The 20,959-nt window shown below is 47.2% G+C and overlaps 1 protein-coding gene across 1 annotated transcript in view; it reads right to left on the reverse strand.

Annotated features, from left to right (window-relative positions):
- LOC102912596 (selection and upkeep of intraepithelial T-cells protein 10-like) overlaps positions 1-20,959 on the reverse strand; it is a 212,581-nt gene that overhangs the window by 144,303 nt on the left and 47,319 nt on the right. The window contains exon 2 of the mRNA XM_076564793.1: positions 16,201-16,274. Within this exon, the coding sequence (XP_076420908.1) occupies positions 16,201-16,273 (73 nt within the window). The 5' untranslated portion in view covers position 16,274. The remainder of the gene's footprint in view (positions 1-16,200; positions 16,275-20,959) is intronic.

The raw sequence follows: 20,959 nt of genomic DNA on the forward strand, positions 1-20,959 counted from the left end.
ATAAACTTAGTGAAGACACAGGACCTTCACAAATTAAGCTCCAATGCTGAAGTAATGTTGTAATACATATTGACGCAATCAATGACCAATACTGAAATCATACTATATGGCAGGTGGTGTGACGACCCCAGATGCTAATGGCATCAGTAGCATCCTGGTTTGCAGCAAGCAGATTCTGTTAAGGTGGGATGCATGAAGCAAAGTAAGGGAGACATTAAGAACCTCACCCTGGCTCTTGAACTATTTCACAAAATGAGTCTAGTCACTTCTCCGCCTGTAGGTGGCAGCACCATCCCCTATCTCTCTCCAAAAGGAACCTTGCTTGTCACTTGAGAACAGTGCCTCAAGAGGGTAAAGTGCAGCAACAAAAATGAGATAAACTTGCCCCAGAGCAAACATCCTCACATGTGTAAAGTGTAACAAATGTAACTCAAAAAACGTCTGAAGCCTTTCACTCTTGTAAAAATAGCCCTTCCTAGAATCTAGCCAGGTTCCACAAATCAGCAACCATTTTCTAAGGAATCATTACACAGAGTCCACGAAAACAGTCAGCACCTACAGAGCCCAGCTCGGAAACTGCTGAGCAAGAGAGGCACTGCACATAATCTGAAGCCAGCCACCTTCTCCCCAGCCTGTTCTGCACCGGTGTCTCGCTCTGACTTTTCATAGACATCGCCTCCAGCTCACACATGCTGAGACCTCACTCTGTGCCCTGAACACTGCCGAGCTGGTTGCAGACACTATGTCACGCCCTTGTGACCCATGCTCCTGACATCTCATTCTACCATAAGATAACGGTGGGTTGAGAGGTTAATCTGGGCCTGGGGATGCAGCTCCATTGGTAGAGTGCTTGCCTAGCACATAGGAAGCCTTGCTTTGGATCCTGAGAACCATATAAACCAGGTATGGTGGTCGACGCTTCTAATCCCAGCACTCAGACGGCTGAAGCAAGAGGATTGAGAGTTCAAGGTCACCCTGGGCTTCAGAGAAAGTTCTAGGCCAGCCCAAAATATATGAGAATTTGTCTCAAACAAGCAAAAATAACAACAAAAAGTGTTAGCTATCGAGACTAGCCAGCTGTTACCTTATACAAATGGGAAACTGAAGAAGGCAGAGCCTCCCATTCAGGGTCACATGATAGGGGTCATATAGACAAGGCAATGAGCCTGGTCTCCTGATGGCCATAGTACAGGACTCAGGGGTAGGGCCAAAGTAGGCTCATATCCAATGGTCCCTTTGAAAAGTGTGCCCACCCTCTAAGAAAGTGTCAGGCATGTCCTGCAGCCAGGCAAGTGCTGGACTGAGCAAGCCATGTGGCCTCATCAAGTCCCTTCACTTTCCCTAGCATCCCCCAGGTGGGTAGAGACAATCTGATGAGATAATGACAGAAAAATGCTTTTAAAAGTCTAAATGCTCTCTTGCAGGTGGTATTATTAATTTTATTATTATTACTATCATCCCCATCATCCTTCATGGTTATTAACTAGCTGTTACCTGCTATAGATCTGTCATTTAGGAATTCCTTTATGGCTGTCAGGGACCTGTTTATATTCCCAGTCAGCAGTACCTCCCTAGCTTTTGATTCCCCAGGCCAGCCCAGTTTCTACCGGCTAACTCCTCAGTCCTGGGCTTGGGTTTAAATGAGTTTTCCAGTCTCTTTTGTGGGGTCCATCATGATCGGCTAAATTCACCCTGCAATACAGCCTTACCCTCTGGTCTCTGAGGGCTCTAAGAGAGATCCCAGGGACCAGATGGAAGATACAGATTTTCTATTCCCAAACCATGACCTCCAAGCCCAGAAGGCCTGGGTGGAGGAGACTAGGGCTCCTTAACTATCTATGCTATGACCCAGACAGGGATCCAGACCCTACTTCTAAGAGACCCAGTCCTCTTAGAAGAAGTGAGGGACCAGGAAACCTTTCTCAAACACATTATACAAGCCAAAACCATGAAGAAAAATCAATCACCCCGGACCTACTCTGGTCTATGTTCTACAGATTTCCAGTTCAGTTAGACAGTATGAGCCCTGCTTGTGCAGACAGTCTATAATCCCAGCACTGGGAAGGCAGAGACAGGCAGACTCATGGAGCTTTTCCCAGGGTAGCCAGCCTAGCCAAGGTGTGTAAGCTCCAGGTTCAGTGAGACCTTGCTTCAGAAAATAAGGTGAAAAGTGATTCAGGAAGATACAGAGTGTCCAACTCTGATCTCCAAATGTGCATGCTTCTATAGGTGACCACACACACACACACACACACACACACACACACACACACACACACACACAGGTGCTAAAACAACGGAGAGGAGTTTAGTAGGCAGAAATGCAGTAAATATTGGGGAAGGATTTCTGAATCAGGCAGATCATGAGCAAATACTGATGGCCAAAGAGTGTTTGTGGTGATATTATGTTCCCCAAAATATATCGTGCACCCTAATAAATTTATCTGGGGTCAGAGAACAGAACAGCCGCTAGACAGACATAGAGGCCAGAAAATTGTGGCATTCACACCTTTAATCCTAGCCTTCTGGAGGCAGAGTCTGTGAGTTTAAAGCCACACTGGAAACAGCCAGGCATGGTGACTCACGCCTTTAATCTCAGGAAGTGATGGCAGAAAGCAGAAAGGTATATAAGGCATGAAAACCAGGAACTAGAGGTCTGGTTAAGCTTTTAGGCCTTTGAGCAGCAGTTCAGCTGAGATTCATTCTGGATGAGGACTCAGAGTCTTCCAGTCTGAGGAAACAGGATCAGCTGAGGAATTGGCAAGGTGAGGTGGCTGTAGCTTGTTCTGCTTCTCTGATCTTCCAGCCAGCATTCACTCCAATAACTGGCCTCAGGTTTGATTTTACTAATAAGACTATTTAAGATTCAGGTTACAAGTATTCATGGATAAAGATGGGCAGGTCAGAGAACACCTAGGGTCTACCTGCAAGGAAGCATGGCTGGATGCAGCCTGCCCATCAAAGGCACTGACAGGCCTCCTCATTTCCTGCTCTTCAGAAAGCAGCCTATTGACAACTCTGATTTGGGGCCTCTAAAGAACACTTTGGCTTCCTTAGGCAAGGCCACAGGTTTCTCCCCAAGGACACATAGAATGTGAGCATCACTTTATTCCATCTTTAGACCTGTGCTGACTCTCACTGGTCTAAGTGGGTCTTAGAACAGGTCCCCCTGAGTATGTCTTCTCAGGCCCACCTCCTTCTTTTGACTATCCTCCTATAACAGTGGAGGGAACCAGAGAATGAAAGACCCTTACCTTACCTATCGGAAGCAGAGGTGGGGTGAACCCCAGCCACCTTCTCTCCCAGCCTCCCTTCTTGCTCACGCAACTGGATAAATGAGCCCACTCAGTCTACCTGGAGGACGGAGAACTCCAGACAAATTTGGGGTGATTGTAACAGTAGCATTTGCCCAACAAATTATACTCCATGAGCTAATTAGGAAGGGATTGTGGCCCTCAGCCTTAATTAATATCTAGTCCCTAACAGCTTAATCCTGGGTGAAACCATAGCAGGAATCTCACCCGAATACTGAAATTCTTTCCTCCTACAAATCACCTATATAAATACATATATTTTAATAGCAGCAATTATAAAGTTCTCTGCCAACTTCTGGGGCTGTTTAGCATTCCTGGATTGAGGCCACAGCTTTTCCTTGGTCTCCTCCCTCACCACAACCGAGGCCTAATGAATAGTCACTCAGGCAGTTCTGCGTGCCATGTAACCAATATCTCCTACCAGTGGGTCTTCGCAGGGATTTAATAAGCAGTCTGGGAGGACGGCCTGAGGAGGTCCTCGAACCTAGTCGTTAACTCCGAGGCCTAATCAGCATCTGCTTCCCACCCAGAGTCTCCCTCAGCTATGGGGCCTGGTCCCCCCAGTAATGGATGGAAAATAGGCGATTTCCTGACAGTTAGCAACCAATTTTCCACCAATTAGCTGAGAGATGGTGGTCTCTGGAGGAAAGGGGATGGCTCCAGCATAAGAAGCTGGGCTGGAAGAAAGAAGATATTAACAGTGTAGAGAGTCAAAGCCTGAGAACAAAGGGCGCTGGGTCCTCCCCCACCTTCTTCTCCCTGAGGTCAGCCTCAGCCTTTATCCCTGAGAAGGAATTTCTGAGGACAGAGACTATATCTCCTTGGAGCTCTTCTCAGTGACCTGTTAAATGGCAAGTTCCTTCTCTTCTGCCCTCCAGAGCCAGCTGGACAAGGGCCTTTTCCCCTGGTTCTCACCACAGTGCCCAGGTAACAGTCATGAAATTCCTCCAAGGCCGTTAATGTGGAGACCTGATTAGTTCTGGAGTCAGAATGTCGCACCTTAAAAATTCTGAATTTGGGGCCTGGACAGATGGCTCCGTAGCTGAGAGCATTTTCTCCACAATTGCAAGGACCAGAGTTGGGATCCCAGCACCCACATAGCAAGCCACACATCCCTGCAAACGTTTATAACCCTAGCTCAGTTTCCTCATTCGTAAACTGGAGATAATAATATTACCTGTGATGAAGATTACATGAAATAATGTGACGTTTCATACTTTGTGAAGCAATGCTCAATGAATAAGTACTATTATTAATTACATTGTTAATAATCAATACAAATGGCAAATATATGTCAATGGTAGGGCTCAACTGTATCAGAACCTCCACCTCTGACAATCCTCTAGCTGCTGGTCTGACCCCTTGTTTCCTGTCACCTGAATGGCCTTTATCGTCATAGACTATCTGGCCTCACACCCCTCCAGCTCATCCTCATGCCAAAGAGACCTTTCTAAAAGGCAGATGGGACTGCCAGCATGGCTGCCCCAGCTGAGCCTCTGCCGTGGTACAGCCTGGATTGGTCCCCTACAGTGTTTTAATCCTAGTGCAAACTCACAAGCCATTAGTTGTATGTTCCCTTACTGTCTCCTGAGGCTCATATCTCACTTTACCTGGCCCTATTTCTTTGTTTTATAACTTTCATTTTTCATAATTTAATACTCAGACTTGCATATAAAGTATTTTGATCAAATCTGCCCCAGATGCCCTCCCCTCCAGATCCTTCCCTATTCCCCCATACTTTTTTCCCTTCAAACTTCCTGTTTTCTTTTTTAATACCTATTGAGTCCCTTTCATGCTTCCTGTATGCCTCTCAGAGCCTGTATCCCTGAAGAAAGCTGAGTCTCCCTCCCTACACTGGTCCAATTTCTTCTAATCCTAACAGAGAACTCATCACTGGCTGCCATCTTGTAGGCTTGGACCTGCCTCTCTGGATCAATGTGAGACCCTGTTGCTGAGCACTCGCCCTTGCTGCTGGGCCACAGAGCTGTGCTGCTAGGAGGTGACCAACAGTATTGCTGACATGCTCCTGAGTCATGGCAGAGAAACTGTCACCCTCAGCATCATATTGCATGTTTGGGTTTGACTGTGCTTTCATCTTTCTCACAATTTGCTGTTCTCCTTTGGTAACTGAAGGAGGCACAGTCCTTTCCTGGTGGATCTCAGTTTGGGGGTGGGGGTGGGAGTATAACAACAGTGTTTGATGCAGACACTCCACTGAGAAACTTTACATGACTTATCTCACAGGATCACCTAATTTGGTCAGAAGATCTTTAGGATGAACTAAATAGATAGTTTATCACACAAACTGGACCTCTTCTGGAGTAAACTTGGCACTATACAGGGGCAAGAGGGAACACCAGGACCATTTTAGGCACAGTAGAACAGATAGAAAAAGTAGGTATCTTTGACTTAGTCAGGGTTACTATTGCTGGGATGAAACACCATGACCAAATCAACTCAGAGAGGAAAGAGTTTATTTGGCTTATGCTTCTACATCACTGTTCATCTGTGAAGGAAGTCAGGACAGGAACTCAACCACGGCAGGAGCCTGAAGGCAGGAGCTGATGCAATGACCATGGAGGAATGCTGCTTACTGGCTTGCTCTCCTTGCTTTCGTATAGGACCCAGAACCACAAGGGTCTGGGCCCTCCCATATGAATTACTAAGAAAATGCCCTACAAACTTGCCTACAGCAAGATCTTATGGAGACATTGTCTCAATTGAGGGCTCCCTCCTCTCTGATGACTCTAGCTTGTGTCAAGTTGACATAAAACTAGCCAGCACCACCTAATTTTAGAGATGAGGGTACAGAGCGGTTTAAAAGTGAAGAATCACACCGGAATTTTCTCTATTTTTAACAACAGGACTTCAAACCTCTGGCTCCAATCACATGGGCAAAATTGTTTATGATGTAACATGAAACTATGTTTCCTGTCGAGAGAAGCCAGGGATAGGGCTCCGGGCTGGGGATGAAAGCCAAGAGAAGGGGCATGAAGAGCTAAGGGGTGCTGCCCTGTGAGAAGTTTGGGCTAAAGAGAGCTGGGAATAAGGCAGATGAAGAAAAGTTGCTGGAGGGACAGAGTACAGAAAGCAGTACTTTGCTCTGTGCAAGACCCCGCCTAAGCTGAGAAGCCTTCCCAGAAACTTTCCCATGCAAGTCTCTCCCCACACAGGCTGGAAAGGCCCAGTGCTAGTGTTCCATCTGAACAGCGTAAGTGCTGTCAAGCTGGAAGCTCCTTCTGTAGGTTGATGGCTTCTGTGGATTTGAGCTGATAGTGGTCTGACCACTGATACTTGGTGCAGCTGGGGTTCAAGACAGCAGTTATCTTCTCCAGGCTTCTGTATTCTTCATGCCCAGTACCCACCCTGCCAGGCCATGATATCTGCAGTCTGCCCTGGTGCACCATGCCATCTCCTCCCCAGAACCCAGTGGTTATGGCATTGCTTTCCCGAACAACATCTGGAGAGAGGAGACAGGGGTTGGGTCCTGATGTGAGCTTAGGCAGGCCCTGAATTCCAGGTTTCTATCAGTCCCCAGAAGTGTCACAAGCTGCTTCTGACCCACAGGCTCAGGTTCTCGGCAGGTAGTGCTGCTAGTGGTGTAGAAGGGACTCTGTGCCCTCTAGGGTCACTTCCTCCTGTATGTCCTCCATCTGCTTTAGCAGTTCATCCACCCACAGCTCTGCTTTCCTCAGTGCTCAGAGGCTTCTGACGGGTTCTTGAGAGCAGGCAGACCTTGTCACAGAGCTAGGACAACACATAGGGCTAGGTGTCACCCATTCATCCCGCCAAACCACTTCCATAGCTCTGCCAGAGGGATCGTTCTAACAACTGATTAGTCAGGAGCTCCCATCCCCAGTAAGAGAAATAATCCATCCAACATCCTCACATACAATCCAGGGGCCTCCAGATTCAGGCCCTGCCACCTCCCAAGTGTGACCTCCCTGCAGGATCCCCTGCAATCACACATCTGTGTATGTGAAGCCTTTTCACCTCCAGACTTACGCTAGGTGCTGAGGACCACTATCTGTTCTGCAGCATCACCATGTTACTTCAGCTGACCCTCTGGATCCTGTATCTGAGGTACTTCACAACTCAGAACCATGAAGCCTTCTGGAGACCCTACCCCATCCTTCTTCTGGCTCTCTCCTCCTAGTCTGCATGGACATCCATTGCCTTTCACTGTAGCTCCTCCATGGCAATTCAGTGTGGGTCAGTACTGTGCCTCTCTTTGTCTTGAGGAGGCCTAAGGAGGGCAGCCTTTGGGAAACGACCATACAATCATTGCCCTTCTTGGCTTCTGCATCCCTGGGCTGCATTTTCTCTGTGTACTCTCCCTCTCTGCCCTTGCCTGCTGTTAGTCGTTAGGATAACCTTGTGCATTAAGATAAGAAAGGGACCCCTTCCCTTAGATGGAGACAGCCCTAGGCCAGATATAAGGCTTGTAAGCAAGGGTCTCTGGTGGATTTCAGTCCCAGTAGGCACCTTAGCTGGGCATCTTGGAGCAGGATACATATATGTAGCCCTGTGTGTCATGCCCAATCCTCGCCCTGATGCCCTGCTAGCTCCTTCTGGGAATATGCCTTCAATTTAAGTCACATTTGTATTAGGGGATAATAGGATAGCTACCCACAAGCTATTTGCTTCTTCCAATATGAAATGGGGTAGGAAAATGAAGAGACAGGACTGGGGAACTCTGGATGTCCAGTGTGAGTGGCTCTTGTCACCAACTGCATATGCCCTCACTTCAGTGTCTACTGTTTGTAGCAAGGGCTGGGCCTGTGTCCACTGGGAGTATGCCCAGTACTCCCCTTCCTTACTCATGCCCCTCTAGTCTTAGTATTCTAACTTCTGTGAGTCAGCCTCGAGGCTCCCTTTCCACCCTTCTGTCCATACATAGGCACACACAGGCACATACAACTCCCTCCTTTGTATTCACTACAAGAGAATATAGCAATGGAGCTCTGCAGAGAACAGGGCCCTGGCTACTTCCAAACTATGAAGGACAACAAATTTACCTCTGAGCCAAGCCCTATTAAAGCCCCAGTCTTCACTCTGGAGTATTTTAAACAGAGCTTGGCCACACAAAGAGAGCAATGTGCTCCACTGTCTCAGACAGAAGTAGAGCCGGCTTTGGTCAAGGCAGACAGATCTAACCCTAGAGGAGAAGAAAATCCCAGAGGTATCCTAGATGGCAGTGGACTCTGAGTATGTAGGTTGGTTTGTCATGATGACACAAGCCAGAGTCATCTGGAAAGAGGCTCAATTGAGAAAACGCCCCCATCAGATTGGCCTGTAGGTATTTTCTTGATTGTTGATTGATGGTTGATGTGGAAGAGGGAGCAAGCCAGTAAGCAGCGTTTCTCCATAGTGTCAGCTTCAGTTCCTGCCATGGATTCCCTCAATGGACTGTGACCAGGATATGTAAGCCAAATGAACCCTTTCCTCCCTGTATTCCTTTTGGTCATGGTGTTTTATAACAGCAATAGAAACCAAACTAAGATACTGGCACATGGGGGGGGGGGGTGCTCGACAACAAGTATGTGGCTAGTCTTAGAGGCCTGAGTATGTGGCTATCATTTTGTTCCATAGTCAGTTCTGTGAATCTGAGAATCCAGGATGATAATTATTATTTGAATTTATTATTCCATAATATCCCAAGACTATTTTGACTCAATGGCTCAAAAATGATTATATCTTGGGAACCTGAGATGCTTAGAATGGTCATATATTCCCTGAGACACGGTCATACCTGCACATTTCTTTTAAAGATAATGTTGAACATATTCTGCATGTGTTTATCTCCTCTATACCTCTCAGTTATGGATTATGATTATCCCTATTTTCCAGATGAGAAAACGGAGGCATGAAGCAATGAAGTGGCTTTCTTGAGGTGACAGAAGTAGTACCTAGTGGCCCTATAACTGAAACTTCCTGGTGGTAAAGGTACTACACCAGTAGGGAGAAGGTACCTGGGTGGTCCAGAGCTACTTTGTTTTAGAATGACCCTGAGCTTCCCACTCAACCAGATGCCCCTGTCCTCAACTCAAACTATGGATGGTGACAGAAACCTCCCAATGACTAGCATTGTGGGATGTACAAGGTCTTCACTCTGTATCCCAGCCTTGATCACTCCTTCCTTTTGCCACCTTTCCAAGGCATGTTCCCTCCCTAGCCTCCAGTTCTGAATCCCCTAGGCAAAACCAGCCACATTCTTTGGGCTAGAGTCCAAGTTTACTTAAGAAGAGGAAAATGTTATTATGGAGATTACAATAGCTTCAAGAAACAGAGCATTCATGTACCCATGCATGACCACAAGAATGCTCATCAGCTCTAGAGTTTCCTGTTGGGTACCTTTCAAGCCTTGTCTGAAGCTGGTAGGCATAGGGAGGGGAAATGGGGGATCGAAATAAGACCAAGTAACCAGGTGGTATCACCCCACTGCTCTTGAAGTCCATTAGAAGACCAAAGATATCCCCATCCTTGCATCCTCATGCCCCATAATCCTAAGAGAGACATGAGTAGCTCAATTCACATTCTCAGAATTGGAGCTGAAGGTGGTTGGTGTGTGTGTGTGTGTGTGTGTGTGTGTGTGTGTGTGTGTGTGCGTGCTTTCATTCATGAGCGGGTAGGTGTGATGAACAGTATGGAGAACTGGGGCTCCTCCTCCTCATCCATTCTATACCCTAAGTCTAAGCCATATATGAAGAAGGTTGCTACTTGAACTCTTCCCAGACCCACCATGGAGCTCTAGCTTTGGATTCCTGATTAGGAGAGAGTAGAAGAGGACAGAATAAAAAGACTCGAGGATTTTACTCTTTCCAAAACTTTTTTTAAATTTTTGTGTATTTATTTATTTTTTTAGGAAGAAAAAAAAAGAAAACCATTAAAGTAAAATTCCTGGGGGCAGGAGCAGCCAGAAGTCTGGCTCACATCTCCTGCTGGATAATTATCTGGCATTTAGCACTCCTCTTCCAAGCACTTGTAATTAGCAGGGAAATGAAGATGCTGTCATCCTACCTCCCAGCTTCTCTCTGCTGCCCAGAGGCCATGGGAGAGGCTCAGAGAAAGAGGGGGGATCCTGTGCAGCAAACTGAATGGAGGCTAGATATGAAGGACTTTGAGCCAGGAGGATCATCAACAGGACAGTAACTGGGTGTCTTCTAGGAAGACTTTCTGCCTCCACTGCCCACAGCCATCTCTCATCTCTGAATTCCTACAGCAGGTGCAGGCTGGACTGCAGCCCTTCCTGTGGGAAGTTCTGATCAAAAAGCTGTGTTCTAGCAGGGTCTCACTGCATCCCCTCATATTGTCCTAGTGCCTCTTTCATGCCTGCCTTTGCTGGACCTTGGACAGTGAGGAGGTAGAGCCACCTGTTGTCCCGACCACAAGAAAGAGACAAGAATTAGTTGGACAAATACAAGGTCAAAAGTGACAAGAAGTTAATGAGAAGACTTTTCTGCTTAGTTGGGAGGAGCTTAGTAAAAACAAAAACTGTGTGGAGTAGTGTGAGTTTTAACAATGAAGAAGAAATTCTTAGAGGAAGCTTCCAGCAGTCGGTACTATTTAACAAGGTCTCTGCCCATTTGGCTCTTGTTCTCATCCTTCACACAGCAACCACTCTCTATCATTTCCAGGAAAGTTGACCTACCATCCCCAGGCTAGTCTAGACCCTCTGGGCTCTCACAACCATTTCCAACAGTTTCACCCTATCTCAAGGACATGGAGCAACCTGGAACTTAAGGGACTCAGAAACATAAAACAAAGTTTTTACTTGAAAGATTGAAAAGTTGAAATTAAATCAGAAAGGCCCATGAGTGGCAGGCCAAAGTAAGACAAAACTATTCTGTAGAATAATGTGAGCTTTTCCAGGTCAATTTTGGGGCCACCAATGGGATGGGGGGGCAGAGAATGATTGGCAGAAGTCAAGATACATAGGCCTGGCAGAGAGACAGAAAAATATAAACCCAATCCAACCCCAGCTAGGGTTGTCTAGACCAGAAATCGGTCATAAGAATGGAGACAGAGGACACAAGCTTTGAAGTCCCAACCACCCTGGTGGCAGCAGTGCTGGGTCCCCAGCCAGCTATTCCAATTATTCGCAGAAATCAATTTCATTCCACAGAGGCTCAGATAAAACTCATGTTGCCAGACGACAGTAATGGATGAGAAGCTTAGGGTGAGAAGATAAGAGGGGGCCCAGAGTAGGATGATCAGGTGGGGCTTTGCAGGCTGGGGGCAGTGTGCTTAGAGGTTATCGAAACATTCCTTCAAATAGCAAAGGTTCAGCGCTAGCCAGATCAACTGTGACCTGTGTGTGGAGGGGCAAGTCAGCCCCTCCCCAGGCCTGAGCCATGAGGCCCAGATGGAAGGTCCTTGAGTATTATCCCCACCAATAGGGAGAAACTAATTCAATCTCAACTGCGGTGGAGCCACAAAAGATAAGTCTATGAAGCAAGATGCCCTCTGAGGCCCTGGCCATCTGAGGACTAGGAATTGTGTGTGTGTGTGTGTGTGTGTGTGTGTGTGTGTGTGTGTGTGTGTGTGTGTGTGTATTTCTCTGTGTATGTGTGTGCACACACACAAGCTCACATGTAGCACTAGGAAAAGAATGGTTCCTTTGCAGCACTCAAAGAGGGAATAGGGAGACAGAGAAATGCTTGCTTTGTCTCAACTGAGCAAGGGCAGAAAGGCTGAGTCCCTATCACACCTGCTGGGAAAAGATCCCAGCAGCCCTCCTCCAAAGACATAGGACAGAAAGTGATATAAAAGGGGTTTTCCAGGGGAAGAGAAGGACCAGAGAAAACTGGGGTTCACAGAGCAGGATAGGAACAGAAGGAGGAGGATGCCCAGGTGAGCAATCAGAGGGGGAACCACAGATTAACCCCAACAGTAAATCACTGACTCTTATGTCAGCCTGCTGGGCATCACCCTGTGCACCTCACACAAAGTAACCAGTGTCATCCTCATGACCACCCTCACTTTTCACCAGAGGAGACCAAAGCTTTGAAGTGAAGTAAATGTTTTGGGAACATATTTAGTGTTCCCAAAGCCACAACTAGAGAGGATGAAGCTGACATATGGATGCAGGCAGCCCAACCTCATCACATCACTACAATGCCGTCCACTTACAAAGGGCTTGCTCCACGCAAGACTAACACAAGCACCCATAGATGCATTGTATCATTCATGCCTCAAGCAGCTTGTGCCCATTGTGTGAAAGAAACTGCGGCTCAAAGAAGCAGTTTGACCACAGTTGCATTTCAGAGAACTGATAAGGTTGGCAGGTGGACCTAGCCCTTTCCCAGGTCACCTCTAGATCTTCCCTGATGAAGAGCTGAATGGTTGTGTTGGGGCATCCCCCAGAGGAAGACAGGACTGAGGATCAACCCCATCCCACTCTGTTCAGACAGCTTTTCCTCACAGTTGCAGGTTAAGGGCAGCCGGAGGTGGCCTGAGAGGGCCCATCTACCAACACTCAAGGCTGGGAGAAGATAACGCTTTTTATCTCTGCAGAGGGTTCAATAGTTTATTCCCATCCAGGGCAGTAGGATGCCTGGTGCCCGTTCTTGGAAGGTGTCCAGGACAGATGTGAGGTACTTCCTACCCTTTTCTCTAGCACGTGCTTCTCTCCACACCCCACTGTCACCATTGGGAAACATCTTGGATGCAGCACGTCTACACAGGCACCAGGTCCAGTGGAAAATAACCACCTTGAGCTCAGAGCTCTGTCAAGCAAGACGACAAACTGGAAGGAATTTCACAGCTCTGGAATGGTCCTAAACCAACTTGCTTTCCTGGCTCCACCACCTTCTAACTGTGTTCGATTAAGCTACTATTACATCTCACTTTATTATAACTCCTTCTTGGACAGTTGCTGCCAAGGCTAGAACAAGAAAGATCAAGTAGGGACTGGAGAGAGGCCTCAGCAGTTGAGAGCATTGGCTGCTCTTTCAGAGGACCTGGGTTCAATTCTCAGCTCCTACATGAAGATTCACAATCATTTATGACTACAGTTCCAGGGTATCTGATACCCTCCTCTGGTCTCCTGGAGCACCAGACATGTGTGTGGTGCACAGAGACATACAGAGAAAACACCCATACATATGTAGTAGTGGTAGTGGTAGTAGTAGTAGTAGTAGTAGTAGTAGTAGTAGTAGTAGTAGTAGTAACCCAGCTCTGAGTCTGGCCTATAGCTGGGAGTGGAAAATTACCCCTCCTTTCCTGCATGTATCACATGAATTTGACTACAGTGAATAAAGCAAACCCCACTGGAACCCCCAAAGATAGAGAAAGTAAATCCACCTCTCTTTCCTAACACTCTCTAATGCTCCCCACACCCTGCAGATGGTGAACCACACCCCTTTGGCCTAGTATCCAAGGGCCTCTTGGGTACCCAGCTCTGGTCTCCAGGCTCCAGGTGACTCACTGCCCCTGAACAAAGCAGCCCCTATCTTCACCCTCCAGTACATCCTTCAAGGCCTAGATCATCTGCCGCCTCCAGATCCCTGAGGGAGAATGAATCACTTGCTCCACTGTGCTCCCATAGTTCTGAGCTCATTCTTCTTTGTGCCGTGGACACAGATGCAAGCATCTGTCTACCAGTGAGCTCTTACGAGTCAGCAAGAGCTATCCCCATCATCTCATCAAATGCCCGGCACAGATTTGCAAATGGCTAATCAGTGAATTGGCAAATCTTGTAGAATACCCTGGGATGGAAGCAACTCCTTTAAATGCTTGCCTAGTCCATATACCTTCTTTTGCAGATGCAGAGTCCTAGGCCTGGAGCCTAAAGAGGGGCTGTGAAGGATAGAGGGTGTTGAGAAGGGAAGGACCAATGGACAGGTCCAAGGTTGCAGGATGAGCTAGCAGAGGAAGCTCTGGAATCTGAACCTCCAGCGCAAGACTAAAACAAGGATGGTCGTGTTTGCTTTACAGTGGATAGTCCAAGATCCTCCATGGCCCTCCACTGCCCTCTGGATGAAGGTCAAGTTATCCTGACTTCCTAGTACCCTTGGAATGTGGTCTGCACCCATCTGTAAACCTGCTGTCCTATTAACTGCACATTCTGGTCACACGGTATCACTCTGGAATCACTCTGGAAGGCCCTCTCCTCAGCTTCTGGGCCTCATTTGCTGTTCTTTCCCTGGGAGGCCTTTCTCTTTCCCCAGCCTAGCCGAATCTAACATCCTCGGGTATAATTTGAGGTGTCCCTTCCACTGAAAACTTTCCCTCGTCCTTTCCCCTTCATTCTTTATCTTCCAACCTAGGGTGTGGCTGCCTCTCTACATTGGCAGGGCATCAACCACATCAGAATCTGGCAACAACCAACACAGGCTGGGAAGGAATGAGAATGAGCTATTGAGCAAATGAATGAATGAATGAATGTGCAAGTGAATAAAGTCCTAGGACAGGAACTCCAGGCCATAGGTAGAAATACTGTTTATCCCATTGCTTAAGAGAAGGCTCGGTGACTAAGAGCACACACTGCTCTTGCAGAGGGCCTGAGTTCAGTTTCTAGCACTCAGGTCAGGTAGCTCATACCTACTTGTAACTTCAACTCCCAGACATTTGACACCTTTTTCTGGCCTTCATGGGAAGCTGCATTTATAAGCACATAACCATGCATAGACACGCATGCATACATACAATTAAAAATAAAATGTCTTTATAAAGGGAATACTGTTAACCACAAAGCAAATTCAGATTCTACATGAAAAGAAAAGGCTGAGTAAAGAGGCGGTGCACAAAAGGCATTTAGGACAAGCAGCAGAACTGAGCTGAGTTAACAGGAAGCGGAGGCATCCCACAAGACCCAAAGAAACAAAATCCCATTTATTTGCTGGACTTCGCTTCTTCACCCACTGATCTCTCTTATTTCTGGAGAATCACTGAATCACCAAGTCAACATTAGGAAGGAAGAAAATTGGACCAGGTCAGCCAGCACTTCAGCCTGTCTGCCTTTGCCATGCTTACAGGCATACCCATCTCTGCCACCCAGATGAGGCTTCTTTTCAAGTTGTATTTGAAAAACATTTCTCCAGATGGGAAAGCCAGGAGACCACTTGAGGCAGGAGGAAGTACTCATGGAGGCTGGAGTGGGTATGGCTTTGTTCAAGTAGAAGAGTCCAAGATAAGACGAGATAAATCCAACCAAATACCATGATGAAACCCCCACATCGCAACCCTATAATTCAACGTCCTTATATTCCAGGCACATACAGTTCCCCTCTGAGAGTTTACAGTCCAATATCACTGCCTCCAGGACAATGTTTGCATGGCTCTATCCTGACATGATACAAGCCCTGTTCTCTGCAGCCTCAGAGTCATCACAACCACCCTTCACAACAGCTCTTCAGGGCTGTTCACACTCCAGAGAGAGTGCTTCAGGCCTCTGGGTGACTGTTGCTCCCTCCCTGCTACAGGCTTCAGCTCTTTCCCTGGAAACTGCCAGCTCTGTTCCACATTCCCTGGCTTTAGGCAAATCCCTACTTAGGCACCGGAATCTTTGTCTGGCCCAACTACATCCAGGTATCACATAACTTCCTGTTATGGATGATACCATTTAGTACTATCATGTCTTTCTTATTCTTTGCTATGGCTTATTGCCAAGCACACAACCTTCAACAATGGTAGGTACTCAAAAACTGTTTACTAATATTTAACAAAGGAGTTTCTGGAGAGTGCTATGGTTTGGATACTGTTTGAGTGTTAACTACCCAAATTTATGTATTTGAAACTTGTTCCCAAGTGAAGTAATGTTGAGGTGGAAGGAGCTTTAAGAACTGGAGCCTAGGGCAAGGTAATTAGGTCAGAAAAGACTGCTGTTCTGAGTGGACCCCAGTTAGTTCTTACCAATGCAGGCTATTGTAAAGTAGTTACCAACCTACGTGGCCGTTTCCTTCCCATTGCTCCATTCTTCTGATGCAGCCAGAATCATGAGCCAAACAAACTTCCATCCTTTAAAAAAAATAACAGAACATGATCGTCTTTCTTATAGCAATAAACAGACTAGTATTGAGACCTTGAGAGGGAAATTTTTTTGGAACTTTTGCATCATTCCCAGTGTCAGCGTGTTGGGTCCCCATTTCTTTCTACAAAGTCTATATTGTTGGAGGAAGGTTCCATTCATACCTCAGGCTCATCATAACAGCAGGACTTTTTCTTACAACCCCAAACAGTGCAGGGATGGTAGAGATGCTCTCTCATTCCCACCCCAGCTGCAAAGGCCACACCACTCTGCTGCTGTCCTGTTTTACAAGCCTGGGAAGGACCGCCCCCTCCACACAGGACACATAGGGCCTGCTTCACCTACTCAGAGGCAAGCTCTCCTCACTCCCAAGCTCCATCCTTATTAGCTACAGCTGAACAGAGCCACACCCAACCTGGAGCCAGAGAGGTAAAAGGACCCATGGAGCAAGTCCTTTGCAATTCTCCATAACTAACACCCAGATACTATGGTAGGGAAAAGAATCTGACGTTCTTGAAACACCAAAAACCACAGGATCTCAAAGTTCCAAAGACCTTAAGAGAACACCTAGTCATAACTCCCTAGCTACCTTTCCCAGCACATTATAGAAATGGGAAAATTGAGGCACAAAGATGGATGAGAACTTGGTCAGGTACACAAAGCTCCAGTCCTCAAAAAACGTATATGCTCTTTGGAGATGGAAATACTCAGTTTCATGGATGAATGAATGAATGAATGAATGGGAATTCACATCAATGCACCGAGGGCTTCTTTTCAGCCTCCCTGTAGCAGCACACCTTCTAGGACAGAGAGCACAGGAGGCAGTCTGGGTTGGTCTCGGTGTCGGATAGAACTTCTCATTCCTGAGTCTGAACAAGCCTCTCTGCCCTCTCTGGACTCATCTGGGAATTCCCAGGGCTGGAGCCTTTGTGTGCTTATTAATATGGGAGAGAAAATGAAGATCGCTGTTTTTCTTAGAATTCTCTTGGACAGCAGAAAGTAAATCAGCAGTCCTCCTGAGAGAAAAGCTATGGTCTGAGTGGAGGGTGAGCTGGTGGGAAGTCCCTGGACTAGACTTCTCCAGCAGATGTGGCGAGTCACAGGTCAGGAACTTGAAGTTAGGCAAGTGGGAAGTCTTCCCTCCGTCCAACCTATGCAATTGGCAGGGCCTCCCATCCCTCCTTGATGACGCCATCAAATCTTCAGTAAAATGACAAAGCCCAGAAAAAAAAATCCCTGTGTAATTAGATTTTCATGGATAAAGGAGGAGGACAACGTTTTATGTCTGAGTCTGATGGTTTGACCCAGGGGAGAAAGGCTGCAGACCTTCAGCAGCTGGGACAGCAGACACACATGATAACCAACTGCAGGACATCTGAGCAGTTATGGCTCAGAAGGGGTATTACCAAAGCTACAGGGGGTATGGAAATCCCAAATGGCACAAGGGCAGTACAGAAGGATCTGCAACTGGTTCATCTCCTTATTCCTTCATGAGACAGAAATGTATTAAATGCTGACTGCATCATTAGACACTAAGGTTTCTATTGTAAACTGACTAGACTTGGCACCTTGGCTATTAGGTACATGTTTGACTAAGATCTCTTAAATGGGTATCTTCCATCTCCAAAGAGCTTCTAAGTTCTTTGAGGACTGGAGCTTAGTTCTGCTTCTTTCCTGAGCCTCGACACCTGTTCCCTTTTCTCCATAATAAACAATGACCCTTCACACTGAGTGAGTGTCTAGTGATCTTATAAAGGTGCACTGTATCACTGTTAGCCACATTGACAGCCCAGTCATCTGAGCAATTAGAACAACCGTGGGCCCACTTGAATGTGTTTTCAATCCCTGCAGCTGAATCAGGTAGACCCAGAGGAGGAGTCAATCTGAATTCATCAAGTCTGTTTCTCTGCCTCTAGACCAGGCTGTGAGCTAGGGCTAGTTAGTATGAGTTACTTGTACAGGTATAAGAAAAGTGTACAAGTTAGAAAACTTGGATATGACTGGACTTGGCAGCTAGCCTACTAGTACTCAGTCATGGTCATTTCTATTGCTTGGAATCTCTCTCTCTCTCTCTCTCTCTCTCTCTCTCTCTGCCTCTGTCTCTCTGTATCTCTCTCTCTGTCTGCCTCTGTCTGTCTATGTCTCTCTGTCTCTCTGTCTCTGTCTCTGTCTCTCTGTCTCTGTCTCTCTGTCTCTCTCATCTCTCAGCTCATTTGATCTTCCCAGTAAATAAGTTAAGTGGTTTCTGCTGTCCCTATTTGACAGTGGAACACCAAAGCTTGGAGAAGTCAAGTGGTGTATTCAAGGTCACAAGCTGGTGGGTGGTGACACAGGGATTTGAGCCCAGGTCTGTCAGGGACAGAAGCTTCTTTCTCTGTCGGTGTCCCTTGGGTGAATACTCCAGATGCTGTTGCTCTGTATCTGACAGAGCATCATGGCTTAGCTGATTCATGAACTGATGGCCCCGGCCTCCCTGCAACCCCTGCCTGATGGATTAGTTGGTTCTTCTACCCCCAGCATCACTGGCTGGAGACCAAAGAGAGAACAAGAAAGCTGAGTGGAGGATAAGATGAGTGGGAGAGAGAGCAGAGGCAGAAGAGAGTATCTCAGCATCCATCACCAGGGCCAATTCACTCTGGGATCGCACTCCTGGACCAAGTTCTCATCTGAAAATCTATCTTGCCGACAACATGTCAGTTAGTCTCCAGGGTAAGCCACTTCCCAGGCTCCTCTGGCCTTAGAGCCTCCTGGGCTCCAGGCAAATAGGTAGCACATAGCCAGTTCTGACCAGGAGAAGAAGCAGGGACTTAGAGGTAGATGTCAGACAGGCTCACATGTTGGCACTGGAAGGATTGTCCGTGTCTGCTTTACTTTTTAAGACACTTCCCTCTTGCAGTTCTAAAGCTCCACCCTAAATTCCCAAAACTCCTTCTAAAGCCTTGTTGATGTTACTGGGTGTCTGGGATGTGATGCCTGGTCAGCATTTCTCCTTTGGCCTCATCCTCATCTCGGGCTGAGTCAGGAGCTCCTGTCCTCTTGGCTAGACATGTGTGACCACCACATATTCTGCCTTGTCACATCCTGTTATACACAGAACACAGAAACTTACCAGAAAGGAGGGAAAGAGGGGCCCAGGCCAGCAAGGGTGGGATCATGCTGTAGAGGTCAAATCCGGAGGGAAAGGCCCCTGCTGCAAATAAGTCTCTTCCCCCTTGCACTTGGAACTGCTGAGTGGTGCTGCTGTGGAGAGACATCCACTGATGGACGCTCAGGAGTGGGACCCCACCAGACTATGGTCACAAGCATGAATAAGATGTCTCAGCTCCCAAAGAGCTTCTGGGTGGTGGGGACAGCCCAGCAAATAAATCATCAGAACCCAGTGTCATAAGTTTTCTTGGGAGGCTGGAGAAGCCCAGAGGAGAAAAAAAAAGGGGGGGGGGATAAGGAAGAAGAAAATTAGCTGGCTAAAAAGAGCTAAGACCCAGACCTAGAGCTAATGCACACCATACTGATATGGCTGATATGGCTCACCAGACTTGCAAATAGCAGTGATAACATCACTATCCTCTGAACAGGTGTCTGAGGATTGTGGCTCAAGTGTGACCAGATGCTTAGGGTGCACAGGGAAAGCTCATAGAAAGCGCAGTGCTATAAGGAGAGCATGTGATTGGGAGCACAATGAGCTGAGTGGATCTTAGGTCCATTCAGGCATTACCCCTGCCAAGAAGCCATCCAGTTGCTATATGGATTGTCCATGTCTGTCCCTGTGCCATGAGTATATGAGCTGAGTTTGTGAGAGTAGGGTCTGTGTTGCTCACTGAAACATCCTTAGTGCCTGCTGCCCAAGGCCCACGTGGATATACCCAGGAATAACTAATTAATGACAAAAAGCAGGAGAGATGACTTAGAGAAGAAATAGGAGGGAACTGACAAGCAGAGCTTGTGCCAGCCACTAGCCAGGTTATTTACATGGGTGATCAGGTTAGTTCCCCAACTCCCCACAATAGGCTGAGATGTACAGTGTTCATCCCATTTTCCAGATGAGGAAATGGGGCTCATAGAGGATTCAGGACTGGGCAGAGACAGGCAGCAGGAAGAGAGCAGTCCTGTGGTTCCCATGAATGATTCCACATCCCATCCGTGGATATGCAAGGCTCTTTTCATCCTCCTGGGCTATTTCCAATTGGCCTACGGATATTTGGCTGGAACCTCAGGATCTGGAGGGCAGCCCCTCCCCACCCACTGGGCTACCCCAGCCCAGCTGTGCAAATAGACTCTGGCTGGACTGTTCCACTGAGGGTTGCAGGAGGATGTAGCCAGTCTGTCAGGTCAGGATGAGCAGGGCTTTCCTGAGAATAGTTCCAATCCCAAGGTAGCCTAGAATACAATCTTCCAATGGCAGGAGAGAGACTATGACCTTGACTGCAAAGCAGTCACCAGTGTGCCACTAGAAATAACTGTTCACCATCTGCCTCTGTTCCAGGTCCATAAGGACCTTGCTTGGTCTGACCTGCATTGACCTGGGCAACATGAATCCAAGGGTCTTACAGTGAGCCTCATATGTACGATATCAGAGCCTATGAGGCTACCATTGCAGCACACTGTCTGTGAGTGCCAGTGGAAGAAGAGGATGCCCGATGACCTCGTTGGCCTATCCTCCCTACTTTCCCACATC

Source organism: Peromyscus maniculatus, chromosome 2, assembly GCF_049852395.1.
Source record: "Peromyscus maniculatus bairdii isolate BWxNUB_F1_BW_parent chromosome 2, HU_Pman_BW_mat_3.1, whole genome shotgun sequence".
NCBI lineage: Eukaryota > Metazoa > Chordata > Mammalia > Rodentia > Cricetidae > Peromyscus > Peromyscus maniculatus.